Source organism: Numida meleagris, chromosome 22 (assembly GCF_002078875.1).
Source record: "Numida meleagris isolate 19003 breed g44 Domestic line chromosome 22, NumMel1.0, whole genome shotgun sequence".
Lineage (NCBI taxonomy): Eukaryota > Metazoa > Chordata > Aves > Galliformes > Numididae > Numida > Numida meleagris.
Window position 1 is genome coordinate 1415253 of NC_034430.1, and position 21003 is coordinate 1436255.

Below are 21003 nucleotides of genomic sequence, written 5' to 3' on the forward strand. Positions count from 1 at the left end.
ATCTCCTTGGTTCACAGACACAGCTCTTTGTTATCTGAACAAACTGCAGGGCAGGGGTATCGATCAACGAACACCAGCAAGCTTAACGATGTTGTTATAACTTGTATCATTTCCATAGAAAAAATATGTAATAAAATCCTTCAAAGTGTTGGTTCTTTCCTTTAGACTGTATTTCCATGTCTTGGCAGCAGTTTGCTTAGTTAGCATATCTAAAAGACACCACATCAGTACAAATTACTACAGTCCAACACCTTCATACGCTTGGTTTTCTTCAATTTACCTCCTCAAAACTTTATTCGGAACGTAATTTGGCAGGTTTGATGAGGGTGCTTTTATCTTCGACTCCTTGTGGAATGCACTGTGTTCTATTTCACGTTAGTCCGTGCCGCAAACCGGGTCAATCCGGGAAATGACCGAGCTGCCCTCGGTGTCCCATCCAGCGCCTGCCCTCTGTGTGAGGAGCCCTGTCTGCCCATATACACGTTTCTCAAAGAAATACTTACACCTTTACCTGGAGTCATGTTCAGTACGCCCACCTCCTCTTACAGACCATGACCTCTGATCCTCTGACTACTATTACTTTTCATGGGATGCTCTTTCCTTCAAATGCTACAGATCATGCAGCAGGTAGAAGAAATGAAGGTTAACATTCTTGATATGAAAGCTAGCGTTGCATTAACAACTGCAAAAAACAAAAGCAACTACGTAGAGAAAACTGGCAAAAATATACTTCAATCACTTTAAAGTAAAAATTGTTTTCGAAATTAAAAATGTTCTCCGTTTTCTACATTTCTGGCCATTTTCCTCCCTGCTTATATCCTGAAATCCCTACACTGATGATTTCGTAATCTCTGTGAGAAAACATGGAAACGTTTGTGCTTTGTACATCAAAACATTTCCCCTTCACAGGGGGCTTAGAACTGGACACACCAACACTGCACCAACAACGACACACAGACACCCCAAATCAAACACTGGCTTGCACCAAATCAAAACTGAGCAGCTTCATCAAAGCGCTGAAGGCCCCGAATTGCCCCGAATTGCCCCCAAAATATCCCCAACCCCGCCGGCGAACACCCAGTACCCGTGGGGCTGTGAGCGCACCGGAAGTGGCCGTGATGCTGCCTCCCCGCAGCCAATCACAGCACGTGTTCCACCTACTGACTGCCTGGAAAACCAATAGCCGCCAAGCTTTCACCTTTAGCGTGCGGAGTGGCCAATGGGAAGAGAGAACCAGCAGGGAACCGGGCGTGAGGGAGCACGACCATTGTGCGGAGCCCGGCGGGAATCGAAACAGAAAGTGCAGATGCAGCACCGCACCCCATGGAGCAGCCACTGCTACTGGCGACCTCGGACGGGCGGGGGGGGGGCATACGGCTCTCCTCCTGGGGTCTCGAGGCTCTGCGGGCCCTGCCTGGTCCCCTGCACGTCATCGCAGCGCTGGGGCCGCCCGGCGGAGGCTCTGTGTTCCTCGTGAACCAGCTGGCGGGACCGGGCTCCGGTAAGGGAGCGGCTCGTGGGGGAAGGGGAGAGCGGGCGCAGCGGGGCCGGAGTTGCTCTGACCCCCCCCCCCGCTGCCCCCAGGCTTTCCCGGCAGCCCTGGTCTGTGGATGCGAAGCCGCCCGCACCCGACGTGGCCCGACCGCCAACTGGTGCTGCTGCACGCTGGAGGCTTCCTCGGGGGCGAGGACCCGGAGGTACCGAGCGGGGTCCGGGGCGGGGTGGCCCCGAGCCCCCGCCCCACTGAGCGCCCCCCAATTCTCCCCACCCCCGCAGGATGGCGCCGGGCTGTGGCTCTTCATACTGCAGCTGCTGCTGGGCAACGTGCTGGTGTACAGCAGTGCCGATGGCGGTGGCAACGCGCAGGAGCAGCTTGAGCTCCTCTCGTATCCTCTGTGTTCAGGATGTGGTCCTTTTGCCTGTTTCCGCCTTTTGTTTTGTTTTGTTTTGTTTTTGCTATTTTCCTTCACTGTGCAGCTACGCCCGGATGGTGCCACGCCACCTGCGCCTGCTGGAGGAGGATGAAGAAGACCAAGACCATCTGCTGCACTTAGCGCTGCCGCCCTTTGTCTGGTGCCTGCGCAGCGCAGACCTGGCACCCGAGGACGAGGATGTGCTGGAGGCTGAGGACCACGAGCTGGAGCCAGCGCTGGGCGGCCCCCCAGGTGCACTGCGTCCCCAGTCGCCATGTCTCTGCATCTCTAGATCCTCACATCCACCTGTTCCACTCCTGTCCTCATGTCACCCAACTGTCCCTCTGTCCCTACAGGCCCCATAGCGCGCTGTATCCTGGCTTTGTTCCCTGAGAAGAAGCTGTTCCATGTGGCTGACAGCAATGCCGAGGGCCTAGCCCGGCTCTGCACCCACCTGCTGGGCTGCGGCCTCAAAACAGCACCTGGGGGGGTGCAGGTGGGCGGTGCCTGTGAGTGGGGGTCCTGGGTGTTGATGGGGGTGTTGCTGCGGGACCGCCTCTAAGGGTGTCATGTCCCCAGACCTGGCGGCACTGGCAGAGCGCGTGGTGGATGCAATGCAAGGGGGTTCAGTGCTGCAAATTGGGCGGCTCTGCCAGGAGGCCAAGGAGATGGCACAGCAGGTACACGGGGGCACGGGGACACTGTAGTGTCCCCATGTCCCCACACCGCACTGTCTCCATGTTCCTATGTCCTGATACCATGTTGTCTGTGTCCCCACACTGTGCTGTCCCCACACAGGAGCCTGGTGACAAGTGGCAGGATGACACCAGCCGTTGGCCTGATGACACCAAGCGGCCCAGTAGCACCAACTTTTGTCAAGATGACACTTTCCCGAAGAACAGGGACACCATCCCAGAACATGATGACATCCCGCAGGACAGCACCTCCCCATGCCATGATGATGCTGACGGTGACACCACCCAGCAACAGCAGGATGCGGCCCGGGTGGAGGCACCATCTCCCCACCCACTGTCCCCGATGCCGGCCCCACTTTGCCTGGTGTGCAACACTGACAACAACAAACTGTCACTCAACCCCACAGCGCTGGCAGTGCTACGTGATATCACCCAGCCCACGGTGGTGGTGGCCATCGCCGGGCCCTACCGCACTGGCAAGTCCTTCTTGATGAACCGGCTGGCAAAGCGGCGCACTGGTGAGCTGGTGGGGGGAACCACATCCATTTTGGGCATGTTTTGGGGCATTTTTGGGATTTCTGACAGTTCACTGTCCACAGGTTTCCCACTGGGCCCCACAGTGCGGGCGGAGACCAAGGGCATCTGGATGTGGTGCCTGCCGCACCCACGCCGGCGTGGTGTGGCACTGGTGCTGCTGGACACCGAGGGGCTGGGAGACCCCAACAAGGTGGGTGCTAGGGGGAAGCAGCCCCAGGCACCCTCAGAGCCCCCTGGACCCTCCTAAACTCAACTGTGTGTGCAGGGTGACAGCAGCAATGACGCCTGGCTCTTCACACTGGCACTGCTGTTCTCCAGCACCCTGGTGTACAACAGCATGGCCACCATTGACCAGCAGGGGCTGGATCAGCTGCGGTATGGGGATGACCGGGAGGGTAGTGACACAGTGACATGTTCCCATGGTGGTGACAACACTCACATGGTTACAACAGTGATGTGGGTCCTGCAGGCTGGTGACGGAGCTGACGAATCACATACGCGTGCGAGTGGAGGATACTGACCCGGCAGCTGAGTTCAGCCGCGTCTTCCCCAGCTTGGTCTGGACTGTGCGTGACTTCACACTGCAGCTGCGGGAGGGCGAGCGTCAGCTGACTGAGGATGAGTACCTGGAGGATGCTCTGCGCTTCAGGCCCGGTACGGCCATCACCTGGTGTCACCGTATGTCCCTATGGGTGGTGGCACCGTGCTGATGTTGGCAATGCAGGGAGCGGGCGCATGGTGCAGGAGCGCAATGAGATGCGGCGCTGCCTCCGCGACTTCTTCCCGTGCCGCAAGCTGTTTGTGATGGAGCGACCGACGTGTGATGCAAACCTGGCACTACTGGAGAAGGTGCAGGAGAATGAACTACAGCCAGGCTTCCGGAAACAGGCAGATGCCTTCTGCAGGCACATCTGGGAGAAGGCGCCAGTGAAGGTGTTGCCAGGCGGGCGCCAGGTGACGGGCACCAGTGAGTGGCAGTGGCATGAGGATGGGTGGGCACATGGGGGATGTGTGTAGGTTTCAGGGGGGACATGTGTGGGTGTGATGTGTGCGGGTGATGGTGTCACCTCCCATAGTGCTGGCCTCCCTGGCGGAGAAATATGTGGACGCTATCAAGAAAGGTGAAGTGCCTTGTGTGGAGAGTGCAGTGACAGCACTGGCACGGGCCGAGAACACCGCGGCAGTGGCAGCAGCAATGGCTGAGTACTGGCAGGGCATGGAGCAGAACCTGGTGCTGCCCACGGACTCGCGCACCACGCTGGTGGACATGCACCAGGTCTGGGAGCGCCATGCTGTCACCTTCTTCCTGTCCCGTGCCTTTGCCGACAACGAGCGCACCTACCAGTGTCAGCTGATGGTGAGTCACTGTCACGTTGTGGGGTTTTGGGGGTGATTTCTGTTCGATTCAGACCTGTTTTGTGGTGCAGCGAGAGCTGGAGGCGGCCAAGGAGGAGTTCTGCCGGCGCAACGAGGAGGCGTCGGAGCAGCGTTGCCGGGCAGTGCTGCGGGAGCTGTGGCAAGACGTAGAGCAGCGCCTGAAGCGTGGGGACTATGCAGCACCTGGTGGTGCCCAGATGTTCCAGGATGATCTGGGCCACGTGCTGGAAAAGTACCAGTGGTGGCCTGAAAAGGGCGTTAAGGTGAGCGGGGTGTGATGGGAGCCTGGTGTGGTGGTGCAGGCAGTGCCTCACAGCTGTACCGTCAGGCGGACGCGGTGCTGGAGGTATTCCTGCGGGAGCGCGAGCCACTGGCACAGGCGCTGCAAGCGACCGACGCGCACCTGATGATGATGGAGCGGGAGCGGAAGGCAGCAGCAGCCAAGGAGGCTGCAGCCAGGGAGGCAGAGGTAGCACGCCTGAAGGAGCAGCAGCGCAGCCTGGAGGAGCACAGCCGGCAGTTGGAGCAGCGGCTGCGGGAGGAGCAGCGCCTGCGGCTGGAGGAACAGGACCGCATGCTGGAGCACCGCCTGAAGGTGAGCACCGTGACAGTGCTGTGCAGTGGTACTGGTGCGTTGTGGCTGTACCATGGATGACGGTGTTGTGCAATGGTACCAGCGTGTTGTGGCTGCACCGTGGCATTTTGCAGTGGTACGAACACCACTCTGTCCCACAGGAACATCGGGCGCTGGTGGAGGAGGGTTACAAGCGTGACGCAGAGGCGATGCGGCGGCAGATTGACCGGCTGCGGGAGGAGAAGAAGAGGATCGAGAAGCCCTCATGGATCAGCTCGGCCGTGGACCTGCTGGGCAGCGTGGCTTCACTCTTCCTGCCCGGCGTGGTTGGCAAGGTAGCGGGCTTAGTCACCAACGTGGTGAAGCGCATATTCTAGCCCTGCCACCTGTCCCTGTGTCCTGGTTTCAGCTACAACAGGGTTGAATTTTCATTCATGGTGCTTGGTATGACATTATGTTTTGGCTTTCGGAGAAAAACAGTACTGATAATATACACTGACAGTATTGATAATACACTGATGTTTTAGCTGTTGCTGAGCAGTGCTGCACAGAGCCGAGGACATTTCAGTTTCTCTGCTTCTCCTACTGCTCTTCCAGTGAGGAGGGCTGAGGAGGATGCAGGGAGTTGGGTGGGGACAGAACTGAGACACCTGACCTAAACTGGCCAAAGGAATATTCCATACCATATGATATCAGTTTGATAATTGCTAGTTATTATACTAATTCATATGCACAGATATTTCAGAGTATTTTCTTGGAACTATATCATTTAACACCTTACTTGCCATTTATGTACCCTGTTGCTTTGTTTACCATCTCTTGGAGCTGGATTAAAGTTGTTGTTTTGCTGTGCTTTGTGATCTTGGCTTACAATATGATAAAATTTGTTTCCCTACGTAATTTGGTGTTTGTGCTCCGCATTGCAGTGAACTTTGTGTTTTGGGACCCATATCTTGGAGGCTATGAGTAATTACGCTTTGCTTTGTCTCCTTGTGGAATCAGGGTACAGGGGACACAAAGGAGGACACTTTCCAGCCAGGGACCTAAACTGGCTGAAGGGATATTCCGTATCATAGGACATCATAGGGAAGGAAAGCTTGAAAAAGTGGGGGTAGTTTGTTGGGTGGGCTACTGCTGCTTGGGGACTGGCTAGGCATCACTCAGGGCACTGTCCCTCAACCCCACAGCACTGCGGGAGATGGTCCAGCCCCTGGTGGTGGTGGCCATCATGAGCTCTATCATAGTGGCATTTTCTCCTGAAATTGAGAACGTCCATTAAATCAGAAACCAAAGGGGGATCAACAGGAAGGAGAAAATTCAAATGTAGCAGAACTGCTAGCTGTGAATTCAGATTCTGACTGATGGGAACTGGGGGTGGCCTCAAAAGAGTCCCCAACAGAACCCTGGTTACAGTAAAGCTGGGGAAAGAGCACAAATCCAAGACAGAAACCAACCAGAAGAGGCTGACTAGGTGTTCTTAAAAAATCCTGTGCCCAAATATGGATAAAGTGAGTAATGGGACACCTCTCCAAATAACCACCAAAGACTCCTGCTCAAGTACAGAAGATCAAAATATGTAGCCTTGTACTCAGATAATCTTATGAATATATAATAGGTGGGTGTGTATTGAAAAGTTATGACTATGAGTTGAAGCCAGTGTGAAGGCTCGGTGAGCTTGATTTGTGGGGATTTCCCTCCTTATGCCTTGTGCAGAATAAAGCAAGATCTGCTCTCTAAACATCTGTCTTTTTGAATGTGTTTTGGGACATTTTATACTGACAATGTTATAGGGAGAGGCTGAGAGAGCTGGGGCTGCCCAGCCTGGAGAAGGGGAGGAGCAGGGGCATCTTATCGATGACCATAAATGCCTGAAGGGAGGGCGAAGAGGATGGAGCCAGGCTCTTGTCAGTGAGGCAGGTGCCAAGACAAGCGGCAAGGGGAACAAACTGGCACACAGGAGGTTTCAGTCTGAACACCAGGAAGCCATTTTTTACTGTGTATTTCTGCATTGGAACAGGCTGTCCAAAGAGGTTGTGGAATCTCCTCCTTGGAGATCTTTAAAAGCCACCTGGATGTGGTCCTGGAGAAGCTGCTCGAGCAGGGGTTGGACCAGAGGGACCCAGATGTCCCTTCTGACTTCAACCATCCTTTGATCCTGTAAAAGAGTACTCATAATTGTCTTTGACTGCACAACAATAACGGAAAGATAAGGGATAAAGCTTAATTGTAAACTGTCCCCTTGCAGCACATGGGCACTATGCAGAGCAGATCTTCATGTGCAGCCACAGAGGGTCCCGTAGTGCAGCAGTGCATGCGGCCTAGAGCAGGCTGCAGCCCACAGAGCCTCCAGCAGCAGGCTCCAGGCTGGAGGATGCTCGTGGAGCTGCCGCCCATAGGCCCCATGCTGGAGCAGGCCCAGAAGGATGGGCCCTGTGATACAGAGCCGCGTTACAGTGAAGCTTGAGGAGCTGCAGCCCATGGGAAGCTCACGCAGGATCGGTTTGGGAAGGACTCCATGCTGGAGTGAGGAGGAAGGAGCAGCAGAGATGGAACTCTGTGGGCTGAGTGCAGCCCCCACTCTGCTGTGCTATTCAGCAAGGAGGAGGTAGAAGTACATGGATGGGAGGAAGGCATATGTTGTTTGCTGTTAGTTGTCACTGTTCTAGTCTGTTAGCAATAGACAACAAATCACATTAACCTCTCTACACTGAGTCTGTTTTGCCTGTGACAGTAACTGGTGAGCGATCTCCCCATCCTATGTCAACCAAAGAGTTGTTCCATGTTATTTTCTCCCATCACTCCTGCTGAGGAGAGGAGCAGGAGAGCAGCGTGGGGGAGCTGAGCCGTGTGCCAGTGTCAAACCACAGCTAACTCCATATTCCGGGCCTTTTACACTGCCCGCAGCCTTCAACCCTTCCCGATCCGCTCCAGCAGAACTCCCATCTCGCGGGACGGGGCGGGGCGGGGCGGGGCTGGCTCCCGTCACCATGGCAACCAGAGGCCTTGCCCGCTGCGAGCGCGCATGCGCAGGAAGCCGTCCCTGCCCGCTTAGGGAGGGCGCTCCGTCAGCAGCGGTCGCGCATGCGCGGAGTGCGGCGGGGTGCCGACTGCTGGGCTCTGTGGAGCGGTCTCTCGCCCGACCATGTCGTACGGGCCGCTGGATCTCTACTGGCCCGGGCCGTCGGCCCCGCCGCGGGACTTTGGTGGCATCATCCAGACATGCAGCGCCAACGTGCAGCGCATCGCGCAGTCTAGTGAGTGCTGCCGGGCCCGGCCGGGCCTCCGCGGCGGGAGCTGCCCTCAGGGCCCGGGAGCGGGGCGGGCCGCTGGGTCGGCGGGAGCTGCCCGCAGCGCGGTGCTGGCGGAGGGCCGGCTGCTGAGGGCCCGCACTGGCTTGTAGACATCCCCTTCCAGTTCATGGGTGGAACGTTGCCGAGGAGCGTTCTGCTGCTGAGAGGAGCGCAGGGCAGCGCGGCATCGCGGTGCTGGGGCTGTCATTGGGGCGTGTTAATGTCATGAAGTAGGTGTTGAAATCCCGGTATTGAGCCCTGCTCTGCTGCTCGCTAAGGGAATCGTTCCCAATAGAGTGGTTGATCCCTTGGCGAAGATGCTGCCTTTCCTAAAAGTGGAACTAGCTGCCCAGATACAGCTGTGGTTTCTTAGGTCAGCTGAACGCGTTGTTTCCTTGGAAAGCTGGTGAGTTCTTTCAGGTTGGGCGTTAGGAAAAACTTCTCTGTAAGAGTGGCTGGGCATTGGAATGGGCTGCCCTGGGGGTGGTGGAATCGCCATCCCTGGAGGTGCTCAGGGGCCATGGAGATGTGCAGCTTAGGGACGTGGCTTAGTGGGCAGTATTGGTGGTGGGTGGGTGGTTGGACTGGATGATCTTAGAGATCTTTGCCAACCTGAATGACTTTATGCTTTTTCAGTTTGATTTTTATCAAGTTGTTAGCATTCCTGAAACTGTTCTGCTTCTGTTCAGTCACGTTTGCTTCCTCTTGGTGTAGCCATGGCTGCTTGTTAAATTGCTCCTGAGTTTGTCAGACAACAAACTTGGCTTGCCTCGCCTCTTTCTCTTCCATGTGTAGAGCTTCCTCCTCTAATTAGTTCAGTCTCTCTTCCTCTTCGGACTAGATTGCACTGTCTCATGACCAGCAGCCGCCCTATCTCAGTGTGCTGCCAATTTCAGATGAAACAAATGTCTTACAGCTTCTATCAAAGTGGGTGGGAGCACGCAGAACAGCTGACTTACCATTACGGTAATTAGCTGTACTCTGTATTTGATAAAGGGCCTGAGGAGAAGAGAAACGGAAGCCTTGAGCATTTCCTCGTTTCTCCTCTTCTTCCCAGTAGGGAAAAACAGCAAGCAGCAGTGGAGACAGCTGGGTTTTATTCATTGCTTTTAGGAAACTCTGCAGAACTAGCACTTCTCACAAGTGCGTAGAAAGCTGTTGGAGTGAGCTGGCAAAACTATTGCTTGCAAGGCTGTTGTTTTACCTAAGCACCTAGAGGGAGGTTATAATGTTGTAAGTAATCTGAAGTGCATGACAGTATGTATGTGGAAGGCTTTGCAGCCTGAAATTGAAATGATTTGTAGACTGAGAGCCGCTAACTGAAGGGATTGTCTATATTGATGTGTGTACTCAGTACCCAAAAAGTAAAGGTGAAGAGCTCCAGCCTCCATGTTCCTTTTTGTCATTTTCTGTAGGTCCTGTGCATTACTGTTGGCTGAAATAAACTAAGCGTAGGAAATTGTGGAAACTAAGACAAGAAATTGTGGCTAAAACAAGAACAAAAAGCACATTGCCTGGCATGGAAATTGCAATTGCACAGGAATATGCCCCCAAAGGAGGGAAAAATAAGTAGTGTAAAATACCTAGATATAGCACGAATGCCACTTACTTGGTCCTTGATGTCCACACAGTGTATGGCTGTGTGTTGTCACTTTAACTTGGCTGTCAGCTCTTTGGACCTGCATGTGACTGATAGATCTGTGAAATTAGTGCAGTCTTGCTTCCTAGAAGCAGTATCCATCTCGTTGTATTAGAAGTTGTTCAACAACTCCTCACTGTGTGAACTCATAGAAGCCAGGAATGCATGATGCTCGCTGTATGCAGAAGTCAGAATTCTTACCTCATTACTGGTTGATTCACACTGTAGCCCTGGCTGAACTGCTGTTGTTATAAGTAGTTAGACTTCACTTTAGAAGAAGAGTCTGTCACTGGAATCTGATGTTTCTTTAACAACACATTTCATCAACTGAAGTGTCTTGCTCTGAGCTCAAAGCAGAAATTGTACCAGTAGGATTTCAGTGAACTGGAAGTATCTCTTGTTAAACTCATTGGATGTTTCAGTGACGCTCAGCTCTCTTTAGAACGATGTTAAGTTGATCCTTCTTGGTCTTGCCTCACTGCTTGAGGGAGTAGGATATGATTTCATGATCGCTAGGATCCCATCAAGCGCTGTACTTTCATCCTAAGTGATGCTCCCAACATCTCTTACTAATGCTAAAAAGCATGCAGCTGCAGAATACAGTGAGTCAGCTTGCTGATCTGTTCAAACATGCCCTTCTGAGGCAGAGGAGAAGGGGTGGTTGCTTTCCAGGTATGTTAACAGTTTGGTGGTTGTATGATAATCAGTGCCTGCACAAGGGGAATTGTGGACAAACAGGAGATGGGGGAGGAAGAAAGCTAGAACTTCTCTTTGGCTACAGTCTGATTTCAGATTGATGTAAGCTAACACCACTATTATCTGCTGTACCTGAAGGACTGTACCGCTACTGCTACAACTTCTGTCTATCACTAGTAGCAAAACTCAGATTACTTAAAAAAACAAAACCAAAAAACTGATAGTAACCCATGCAATTAGTTTTTTGGTTTAATCTATTTTTACTTTTAAATAGAGCACTAATATTTTAAGCTACTGGCAGGACAACTGAATAAAATAGTTCTGGCAGCAATGGCCCAAGATACAGAAACGGCAAGGTTAGTAGGAACAAACATTGCTGTTGGTTTAAGAACATCAAGGAAGAGCAGCATGCAAGTTTCTAGGTACATAGATTTGCCCTTGGGATACATAGGCTGCACTATCATATTTTGTCCAAAAGTTAGTCTAGTGAGCTAGAACATGGCTATATGGGGATGTTTAAATGCATCCTTTGCTTTAAATGCAAAGTCGAAGTGTTGTGTTACTCAGCTGAGTTAAGCAAAATGTTGAGAGAGGTCCTTCTTTGGGAGAAGCTAGAAGAATCCCTTCAAGAAGGGATAAAATACGCTAGAACTTGTCTTACTAATCTTGTGTTCTCTTTATCTTCAGCTGCTCAGATAAAGAATTTGATGAGCCAGCTGGGTACCAAGCAGGACTCCAGCAAGCTGCAGGAAAACTTGTAAGTATTAACTGAATAAACATTGGTTAGGTTCTTTTATTTTTATGTGTATTCAAGAAGTGAGTTACTTTCTTTGAACAGATTCTTTAGTAGATGAATTTAATATAGTCCTACAAACCAAAAATTACTAGGTGTGTTAAGTAGTGTAGTGAGGGTATTAAGGTGTTTCTGCAGGAATCTAGAGAAGCCACTCAAAACTGCTGGGTAAGATTGACTAGAAACTGGTATATAGACTCTAAAAAGGGTAGTAGTATATTAGTCATGTGTTAGCTGTTATGAGGAATAGCCCTATAGCTTCTCTTGTGGTTTAAAAGAAATGTGTGTCGTACTAGGTACTTTGCCCTCACATGAGGGCAGTCTAGAAAAACAGCAAGGAAGACCTGTATTTGATGAAAAGATAGATTATAAAACAGAAGAATTTGAGTGCTGGAAAGATGAGCAGTCCTCTCTGGCAGCAAAAATGCCACGTATAACTTCACAACAAGTCAGTGGAGGACAATATAGAAAACATTTTAATAGGTACAGATTATAACATTTCCTAGAGAGACTACAGGGGAGTCTGTTGGAAACATAAGGGCTGAAAGACTGTTCAGGAAAGGCTTTGCATTTCCCAGAGCAGAATCTGTATCATTCTTCTCTGTGAAATTTCATGGATCTGCAAGAATTCAATACCTCTGAGTTCTCTGTAGTTCCATCAGATGCACATTTAAGCAGTGGAGTTGGAGGCTGTCGAGAGAATAGCTGGTTACCACTTTGCCACAAGCATTCACCCTAGAAGTGATTATGTTCATGGAACAAAACTGCTTTTTGCCTCCCTTCATTTTTTTCTCTTTATGTAATAGGAGGAGAATATCTTTCTAAAGCTACTCAGTTATGCTATCTAGCAGTGAACACAGGACTACTTTTAATCTTTTTTTAGTGTAAGCTGGAGCCATATTGACAGTGAAAGCTAAGAGTACATCTCTATTCTCTTAGGGAAAAATATCCTTAAAGATGTGTGAGCTTAGAAACCTTAATTGGTCATTATTGTAAATATTGAAATGCTCAGGCTGCTCTTTGGAAGAAACTTGTGTAACTGTTTCTGAACTATTGTTTTAGACAACAGCTACAGCATTCTGCAAACTGCCTGGCCAAAGAGACCAATGAATATCTAAAAGAACTGGGGTCTCTACCACTTCCTCTGTCTGCTTCTGAACAGGTAAATTGCTTACTTGATAAGCTGGCTTAGAGCACCGTTTCACAGAGCTTAAACTGGCACAGCTGAAGAGGCAGCAGCCTTTTGCAATGAAAGCAGTTCTTGAAGTGAGAAGACAAATTAAGCTGGCTACATCCTGACTGTGACACTGGGGGGGAAACATTTTTCAGCAGCAAATAGCTCTAAAAGTTGGAGAGAGCTGAGTATGTAATTCTATTTCTGAAAAATAATCTTGTTTACAAAGTGTCTGGTGATGTGAGACGGTATTTTAGGATAAAAACTTAGTGCAAGCTGAATGTCAGTATGAAGTGTGATCGTACCAAAAAAACTTTTTCTTCAGTGGGATTTATTGCCTGAACTGAGGGTGGAGGAGGGAGGGAGCTGACTCACCTTGGTCACATTTAAAGAAATCTGCTGAGGCAATGCTTATGACTTTCTCTCTGGCAAAACAGTCCTTCAGGGCCTCCCTTCCTGTGGGAAAGGGGAGGGACAGTCATCTACTGTTGGAGTCTTCTTGTCTCCACTTCAAATCACTACCACAATACTGACTTATCTGCTTTTGTGATGCTGTTACAGGATGATCTGTGGATGTGGGTCAGCAGATGTTGTCTTAGTAGATCTAATTCTGCACTAAAGGTTTAAATGCCAGTTGTAAGCACAGCTGTGTTTTGCATGTTTGTTCAGAAAGTATTTTTCAGTTAATCTCACTCTGGTAAGCAAAGTCCAGTCATGTGGATGTGGGAATGACTTCTGTAAGTGCATGTAGCCCACTGAAGTAGTCCAGTTGAAATTTGTATATACATTTCCAGTGAGATTTTGCTCCTACGTTTTTTCCTTTGAGATATTTGTTGAACTGATACGAACTTCTTGAAAGTACCAGAAAGCCTACAGTTTGAGGCTGTTGGGAATTTCTGTAGTGGAAAACAGAAGACTCAGCTGTAGTATTAACTGTCCTTGGGACAAGTCTTTTTCCCAACTTGTTTCCCATAACTGGGATGTCACAACATTCAAAGGGGACATGCCAGGGAAACATGCCCAGAACTGTTCCCCAGTAGGCAAAGCATAGAATGTTTGGTATAATGCAAAAATATGACCCCCAGAATGCTGGAAACAAAAGATCGCTCGAATGTCAGCATTTACTTTTCTTTTTGTGATGTTTTAGAGAGTCTGATGGTTACAGTAACATAAATGGCAATATCTGAACACTTGTTTTTGTTTCTTTAGCGTCAACAGAGGCTTCAGAAAGAACGTTTAATGAATGATTTCTCCGCAGCCTTAAATAATTTCCAGGCAGTACAGAGGCAAGTGTCAGAGAAGGAAAAAGAGACTGTAGCAAGGGCGAGAGCTGGCTCCCGTATCTCTGTGAGTATTTGTAGGAATTCTGTCGTGATGTAGTGGACTACAAATTATTTCAGAGATTTTGTCTTTGCCCACTGACTTCGTGGCTGCCTGACACATCACTGAGCGCAGATGTGGCCTCAGTAGGTTGTTCTGCTGTTCCAGATGTTGTAATTAGTAGGCACACATCTTGATATGCTGCTTGTGAACTTGAATGGAGAGGGGAAGGAATCCTGGTAACGGCAAATGTTGTAGTGGATGAGGTAGTTAATAGTATAGTTAAATAACTTAGTAGTGAAGGATGGCTTTTGCTTGGCATCAGCCCTAAGCTAAAAAATTAAGAAATCAATTGGTAGCTTACCATACTTTAAATTACATTTCAACCTCACGCTCTTTTATTATAGCTTCTGTCCTGCTGATATCTCCAATATACTTTCAAACATTCTATTAAGCTTTAACAAGCCCCTGTGCCTGTTAAAAATTCATAATAGAAACACCAGTGAAAGCATTTTTCTTCCCTTGTGGCTTTGTGTTAAGTATACATTCTTAATTTCTACAGCAGAACCCATTTATTGCTTGGCCTATGCTCTTAGGGATTATACCTGGCTTAGGAGTCAAAATCATTTTTCCTTAGGAAAGGAAGTGACAGCCAGTGGTACAACAGTGATCTGGGTAAACAGACTCACTCGCCTTTGTCTTTCAGTTGCCTCTAATTTGCAGAGATAATCTGAATTAAAATTAAGTAAATCTGAAGATGAATCTAAATTAGGTTAAATTAGGTTAAATCTGAAAGTTGATGGGACAACAGCAAAGAACTCTCTGGACAGCATATGCCTTTGTCTTCAGGATACTCCTGTTGATTTTGCTTATTAGTAATTCTGGTAATCTGAAATATTAATAACTCATTTATCTATTCCAGGCTGATGAGCGGTTCAGAGAAGAGCAGCTGGTTTCATTTGATAGGTAACAGCTTCTTGTATTCTCGGGGTGCACTCTTTCCTATGTGTAATTAAAATTATTGTAGAAACATTGTAACTTGAGTAAGGCTCTTTCAACTGAATGAAAAGCAGAAAGATGTTATGCAATTATTACAGCACTTGTAATATCAAGTGTAAAAAAAAAAATAAAGGGCACATGGCAGTATTTTTACTCTACTGAAATGGAGGTAGTTGATTACTGTCCCAGTGGGAATAGTTCAGTCCCTAGTATGTGGCAGTTGGAGCTCCTGGTTTTCTGGACTGTGAGCACAAGATTACCAGACATGTTTTCTGTCATTTAACTGTTACCACAAATAATTCTATACTTATTTCATGAGTTTGGGTGTTATCTATTAGCCCAGGTGGAGCTATTACAAAGTAGTGGATGAGACTGCCTTAAACTTGGAAGCCATGGATGTAATAACAAATTGATACTAGAACATGCACAGTCAACATTACTCTAAAATATCAGACACTTGTATAGGTTCTGCAGTAACTTTGTGCCTGCATAGCAGATCAGTTTGCAGAATGTTGCATCAAGTCTACAGTGTGAGTAAAGTGAACTCAAGACTCTGTAAAAGCATTTGTGATTACTGAGTCAGTTTACACTATGCGTGCCTGAGAAATACAGGGTGAAATATGTTGGCCCTATCTGTATAAACCTTGTAATGTTCTAAATCGAGGCACTCATCTTAGATGTCTCTTCCATCCTCCCCTGATCAGCTGTTTGGTGTGTGTCCCCTTCTGTTAGTCCTGTGGTTCCACATACTGAGTCAGAAGTGAAAGCTCCATGTTGTTCAGTTATACAGATGCTGTGATGAGTTTGAAGTCCTGCTCACAGATGCATGGGTACCACATAAGCACCTGTTTGTGCAGAGGCCCTTATCTCAGTGGGATGTAGTAGCATGTGGCAGCTACTCCACATTTAAAATCGTCCTTGCGTGCTATATGTCAGAACCTTGTGCCTTAAACACCTGAAAATCTTACTGTCAACTCAGAGCTGAATTCCTGGATGTTTCTGCTGTATCTGATCTAGTCAAGCAGTTTATTGTCATTTCTTTTTGCACTTGGAGCCTTTGAAACTTACTGCTTAGAGTTATGTCACAAGATGCCTGTTGGATATATTACAGCACTTTCAGATACGCTTGCCTATGAGAAGAGGGAGATGTTACCCTAGAAGAACTTTTTGTGCTGGACACATAGATGACTTTGTATTATTGGAACTGCCCTCACTTTAATCAGTGTGTGTAACTTACGTGGCAGTTATGAAGTACTATCATCAGGGTAGGTGTGCACTGTGATGCAGAGATTTTTCTTAACATCTCTCTCGATGTGACTTAATTTGCAGTTCTTGCTAGACTAATGAATTAAAATACTAAACTCTTTCTTCATATCTCCAAATGCCAGATAGCAAGTGAGAATCTTTGAACCAAGATGCTTGTCAGGTGTTCTTTTGATCTGATAATGTTGTGCTTGCAGGCTGCTCTCCATCAAGACATTCACCATGATTGATTCCCCCCTTTTTGTGGGGGATGGTGAGAGGAAAGGAAGGTACAGATATTTAAAAAAACAAACTTAAAAAGGCAACCTGAAATAAGGCCTGTTCTATAATGCTATAGGTAATGGTCACATCCTCACACAAACTATCCTATGCATGCACTGCTTTTCAGTTTCTTCACTTTTCTTGGTCTGTCCTTATTATTCAATTGTTCTCATTTGCAATTGTTGTCATAAGTCTGTAGTTAATTGCAAGACTGGTGTTGTTCTGTAGGAATCTTTTCAATTTTAACACACTGGTGATTCAGTATAATCATAGTGTGAAAATATGCCTATGCTGAAGGAAACAAGGTTTTACTTTCTTCCCTTCTCTTCACAGTGGTGAAGACTGGAGTCAAATGCAGTCTCAAGAAGATGATGTGGCAATAACTGAACAGGACCTTGAACTTATTAAAGAAAGAGAAACGGCAATCAGGCAATTAGAGGTGAACAGTAGATCCTGCTCAGTTAACAATATTAGGAAATAAACCAGGGAAGCCATGCAGTGCTAACTAATGGGATGGGCTGAGGAGACCTGAAGGTGAAGGAACAGAGTTCCTTGTAGAGAGGACTGACTGCAAGATAAATCTCCCTGCTCCCGTTTAAGGAGACTAGATATATTTTCCTTCAGTGTTCACTGGTGGTCCTTCAGAGGTGGTAGGAGCAGCTCATGTCACAGCGTTCATCTCGATTCCCTACTCTGCTAATTGCTAGTGGCATGAAAAAAATACCGAGCAGGGAGAATGTTGCAGGCTCTTGTGTTAATCCCAAGTTCCACCAATAGCAACGTCAAGTCACCTGAGTGAATGAGGAATCTATTCAGTTATTTTGAGTGATATTCAGAAGAGGCACTAAGAGTTAGGCTGTGGAAAAACTGTAACCAGTGTTTTGTGTAACTTGTCAAACTTGTCTTCAGGCAGACATTTTGGATGTCAATCAGATATTTAAGGATTTAGCCATGATGATTCATGACCAAGGAGATATGATTGGTAAGTGTGTTTGGATAATAAGAAGTTTCTTTTTTAGTTCACTTGCGCATTCTGCCTGCATAGTTCAGTTTTTCTGATATTTCATCTAAAAAGTGTTGTATTTTTATTTTTTTTTAAAGCACCAGAACTCTGAATTCTTCTACAAGTTCTCTTATTTTTTCCATAGATAGCATAGAGGCAAATGTGGAAAGTGCAGAAGTTCATGTGGAAAGAGCCAGTGAGCAGTTACAGAGAGCTGCCTATTATCAGGTAAATTATGTATGCTTGCATTATTGTCAATGTACAGATGAGTACCAGTAATGTACAGTGTGCCAATAAAGGTACAGGCATAACAAGACACTGACTGCAGCACACCAAACAGGCCATTAAAAACAGATCATGCAAGTTGGCACTCCCACAGAATTGTGATGAAAGGAATGGGTAAGGCACTTGACTCAAGAACACTCTGTTGAAATTAGCCTTCTAATTCAGAGGTTATGTAGTCAGACTGTTCCTCCATGTAGGTATTCTCAGCAGGTTTCAATGCTTAGCTGTCTTCCTCATTCTCAGGGGAGAGCAGAGCAGTTTTGCTAACAGCAGATTTGCATGTTGTGGCCATCTCGTAAACGCATCAGCTAAGCCAAGATTTCATGTAAAAGCTCAGACAAAAATAAAATATTTTAAAAATAGGATAAAGTCCTTGCCCAAACTAAGGAAACTTGTGATGACCAGGATTTGCAACATCTTTCTAACTGCTCAGTTTCCAATCTGTAATGTGACCTCCTTGTCCAGTCAGCTTTTATGCACTGGTTCTCACTGCTGCTTCAATCTTTTTTTATGATGTTTTCCATAGCAACCTTACATTGTTGTTTGTGGAGGTGTCTGCTCAGTGACAGGACAAGAGGCACTGGGCACTGACTGGAACACAGGAGGTTCTGTCTGAGCATCAGAAAGCACTTCTGTGCTGTGCACGTGACAGAGCACTGGAACAGTTTGCCTAGAGAGGCTGTGGATTCTCCTCCTTGGAGATCTTCAGAAGCTGCCTGGACGTGGTCCTAGGCAACATGCTCTGAGTGTCCCTGCTTGAGCAGCAGTTGGACTAGGTAGACCCAGAGGTGCCTTCTGACCTCAGCCACCCTGTGGTTGTTGTAACTATTAGGTTAGGTTCTGTGATGGAAAAGGTTTCTGCTCCCACACGAGATAGAGAGGAAAAAAAAATAGGGCGTTGTTAAGTATTGAGATGCTAAAACCCTTAAACTCCAGTGCTGTTTAATTGCTGGGGGGGAAGTTGCTTTTGCCACCTGGCAGCACATGGTATTTATAAATGTTTTGAGATAGAGGTAATTCGAAGTCAGGCATACTAGGCATGTATTAGATGTGTTTTTCTGGAGAAAGAAGGAAGTGGTTATATATAGCTAGTCTCAGAGCCTTACATGAAGTTAAAAATACTCAGTGTGGACAGACTGTAGCTTCCTATGATGAGGAAAGTGATCAAAGCTGTAAAATCAAGTACAGTAACTGTATATTAAATCATTTTGGCTGTAGAAACGCAATCCTATTTCTGCACCGGTTCTAAGTGATTATGGGGGGATTGCATCACAGCAGTGGTGCTTCCATTTGTCTTGTCTGGAAAATCCGAATAGCTAGAGATGTTTAGCTTTGTTTTGCGGCCTTGGTGGCAACTCTTAGCATGAAATGTATATTAGGTGTTGTCAACTTCCCTTTTTGTAGTTATCTTGAAGTAAAACTTTGTCTTAAAAGTTGCAGAACTTGTTACATTTGGATGTAATTGCCTCTCTTAGACCACTGTGCTCCTAAAACTAAAAACATTTAGTTGTGTGCTTAAGCTATTTAAAGAACATGTGAGAGTGTGTAAGCTGTACTTGTTACTTCCCTTGAATAATTATGGGTATGGAGTGCTCTAGTTTACCGAACTTAGTAACGTGAACTGGCAAACTTGTTTTTTCTTCCTCATCTGCTGTTGGTATCAGTGGCTTTTTTTCTTCTTTCTTTAGAAGAAATCCCGTAAGAAGATCTGTATCCTGATTCTTGGTCTTGCTGTAGTTTGTATAATCTTAGGATTTATTATCTGGCAGATAGCAAAATGAAATCTTCACATGGAACCTTGTCTCACTGCTGAGAATATTTTTCCCCCAGCACGAACAGGCAGACTAGTCTCGGAAATGAAACCACCCTGAGAGAGCACAAGCTGGAACTACTTCTAGTAATAGTTATTAGCAACTAATGTGCAGACAAGTAGTATTTGGAATTAGTGAACCATGGAGACAGTATTTATCAGTTTATATACAAATTCTATTGTTTTATGTAACTAACATCTTGTGGTTTTGCTTTCTGTAATGTATTATTCCCTGTCCCAACTGTACGCTGAAGTGTGATCAATAATTGGAGATGTCTTGCTTATTTTGACAAGTGGCAGAAATTTAACTTTTATATGTACAGATAACTTTGTTGGACTGGAATAAGAATGACATTCAAAGAGGGCACAACACTGACTTTCATTACCTTAATCCAGCAGTTTCTCAAGTCTCCGGTATCTGCCCCACGGTTTTATTAGTCCCAGAGTGGCTGTGGTTCTAAACTCAGTTGAAAAGAAAGATGCCACTGCAGATCTGAAAAGCAAGGGGAAGTACGCATGGATGATAGTTGGAACCACTATGTGCTGAGGAACCGGTCAGTTTAGCCTTGAGACTCATTGCTTTTATTAATTTCTGTGCATGGTTGGGGTTGTTTTTTATCTATCTGTTGAGGACTGTAAGTGTAAGGACATCCTGTCTAGCAGTGCAATTTCACTGGAGAAACTAGCTGATGGTTTATTATTGGACAAATCTCTTCCAATGCTGACTCTCAAAGCACTAAAACACAAAGTTGAGCTGCTTGCTCCTAATTTATTTTTTTTCAGGGAGAAAATGGTGCAAAGATGAGGAAGCAGGTACCTAAGCTTACAAGCAAACAAGACAGATGAGTATTAGGTGAAATCCTGCTTTGAAGGACTCTTGAAGCTTACTGTAATGTATTAGTAAATATTGTGTGGCTTGTGAGTGTCTGATATCTTCCGTTCTACGTGAAACAAAGTGCAGAAATTGGCTGAGCACAGTGCTAGGGTTCTGAGACTGAGGATGTGCGTGCAAATTAAGGATTGCTGGTTCCAACTGGCAGAGCTGGACAGGATGTAGCAGCCATTCCCCACTTTGTTGTAGCTCTGAACTGACAGGCACTGAGGGATCAGCAATCTGTCCGAAGCCCAATGTAGTGTGGTGAATGCATCATACTGACCCATTTTGTATTTAATCCTTATTCCATGTCTCCTGTATAATAAAGTAAATGTGAAAGCTGGGAAGGGAGGGTGTCCTCCCATTTGCACATTGGTTTGCACTATTGCGCCATCATTCCGTCTAATAACTATCAATAAACACTTTTAAAAGCCTTTCTCAGAGCTTCTTTGCCTTGCAGCTTAAACGGTGCCACAGGTGTGATTGCAGATTGCTCTGTA

At 47.1% G+C, this 21003-nt stretch overlaps 2 protein-coding genes across 3 annotated transcripts; both read left to right on the forward strand.

Moving 5' to 3' along the window:
* Positions 1232 to 5996, forward strand: LOC110387456 (guanylate-binding protein 1-like). Its single transcript, XM_021375590.1, has 15 exons — positions 1232 to 1501; positions 1585 to 1697; positions 1777 to 1886; positions 1978 to 2165; positions 2270 to 2422; positions 2493 to 2593; positions 2712 to 3126; positions 3208 to 3335; positions 3411 to 3520; positions 3615 to 3799; positions 3870 to 4112; positions 4222 to 4502; positions 4573 to 4785; positions 4851 to 5117; positions 5258 to 5996. Exons 1-15 carry the CDS (start codon positions 1324 to 1326, stop codon positions 5471 to 5473), a joined length of 2901 nt encoding a protein of 966 aa, XP_021231265.1. The 5' UTR covers positions 1232 to 1323; the 3' UTR covers positions 5474 to 5996.
* Positions 8127 to 20940, forward strand: STX12 (syntaxin 12). 2 transcript variants are annotated; one of them, XM_021375470.1, is made up of 10 exons: positions 8127 to 8350; positions 11409 to 11478; positions 12577 to 12676; positions 13898 to 14035; positions 14931 to 14974; positions 16468 to 16539; positions 16865 to 16970; positions 17441 to 17513; positions 17680 to 17762; positions 19508 to 20940. In XM_021375470.1, the coding sequence occupies exons 1-10, from the start codon at positions 8239 to 8241 to the stop codon at positions 19598 to 19600; spliced, it is 891 nt and encodes a 296-aa protein (XP_021231145.1). In that variant the 5' UTR covers positions 8127 to 8238; the 3' UTR covers positions 19601 to 20940. The 2 variants fall into 2 exon arrangements, with proteins under 2 accessions (XP_021231145.1, XP_021231146.1); XM_021375471.1 differs by lacking the exon at positions 16468 to 16539 and having other exon boundaries at positions 8131 to 8350.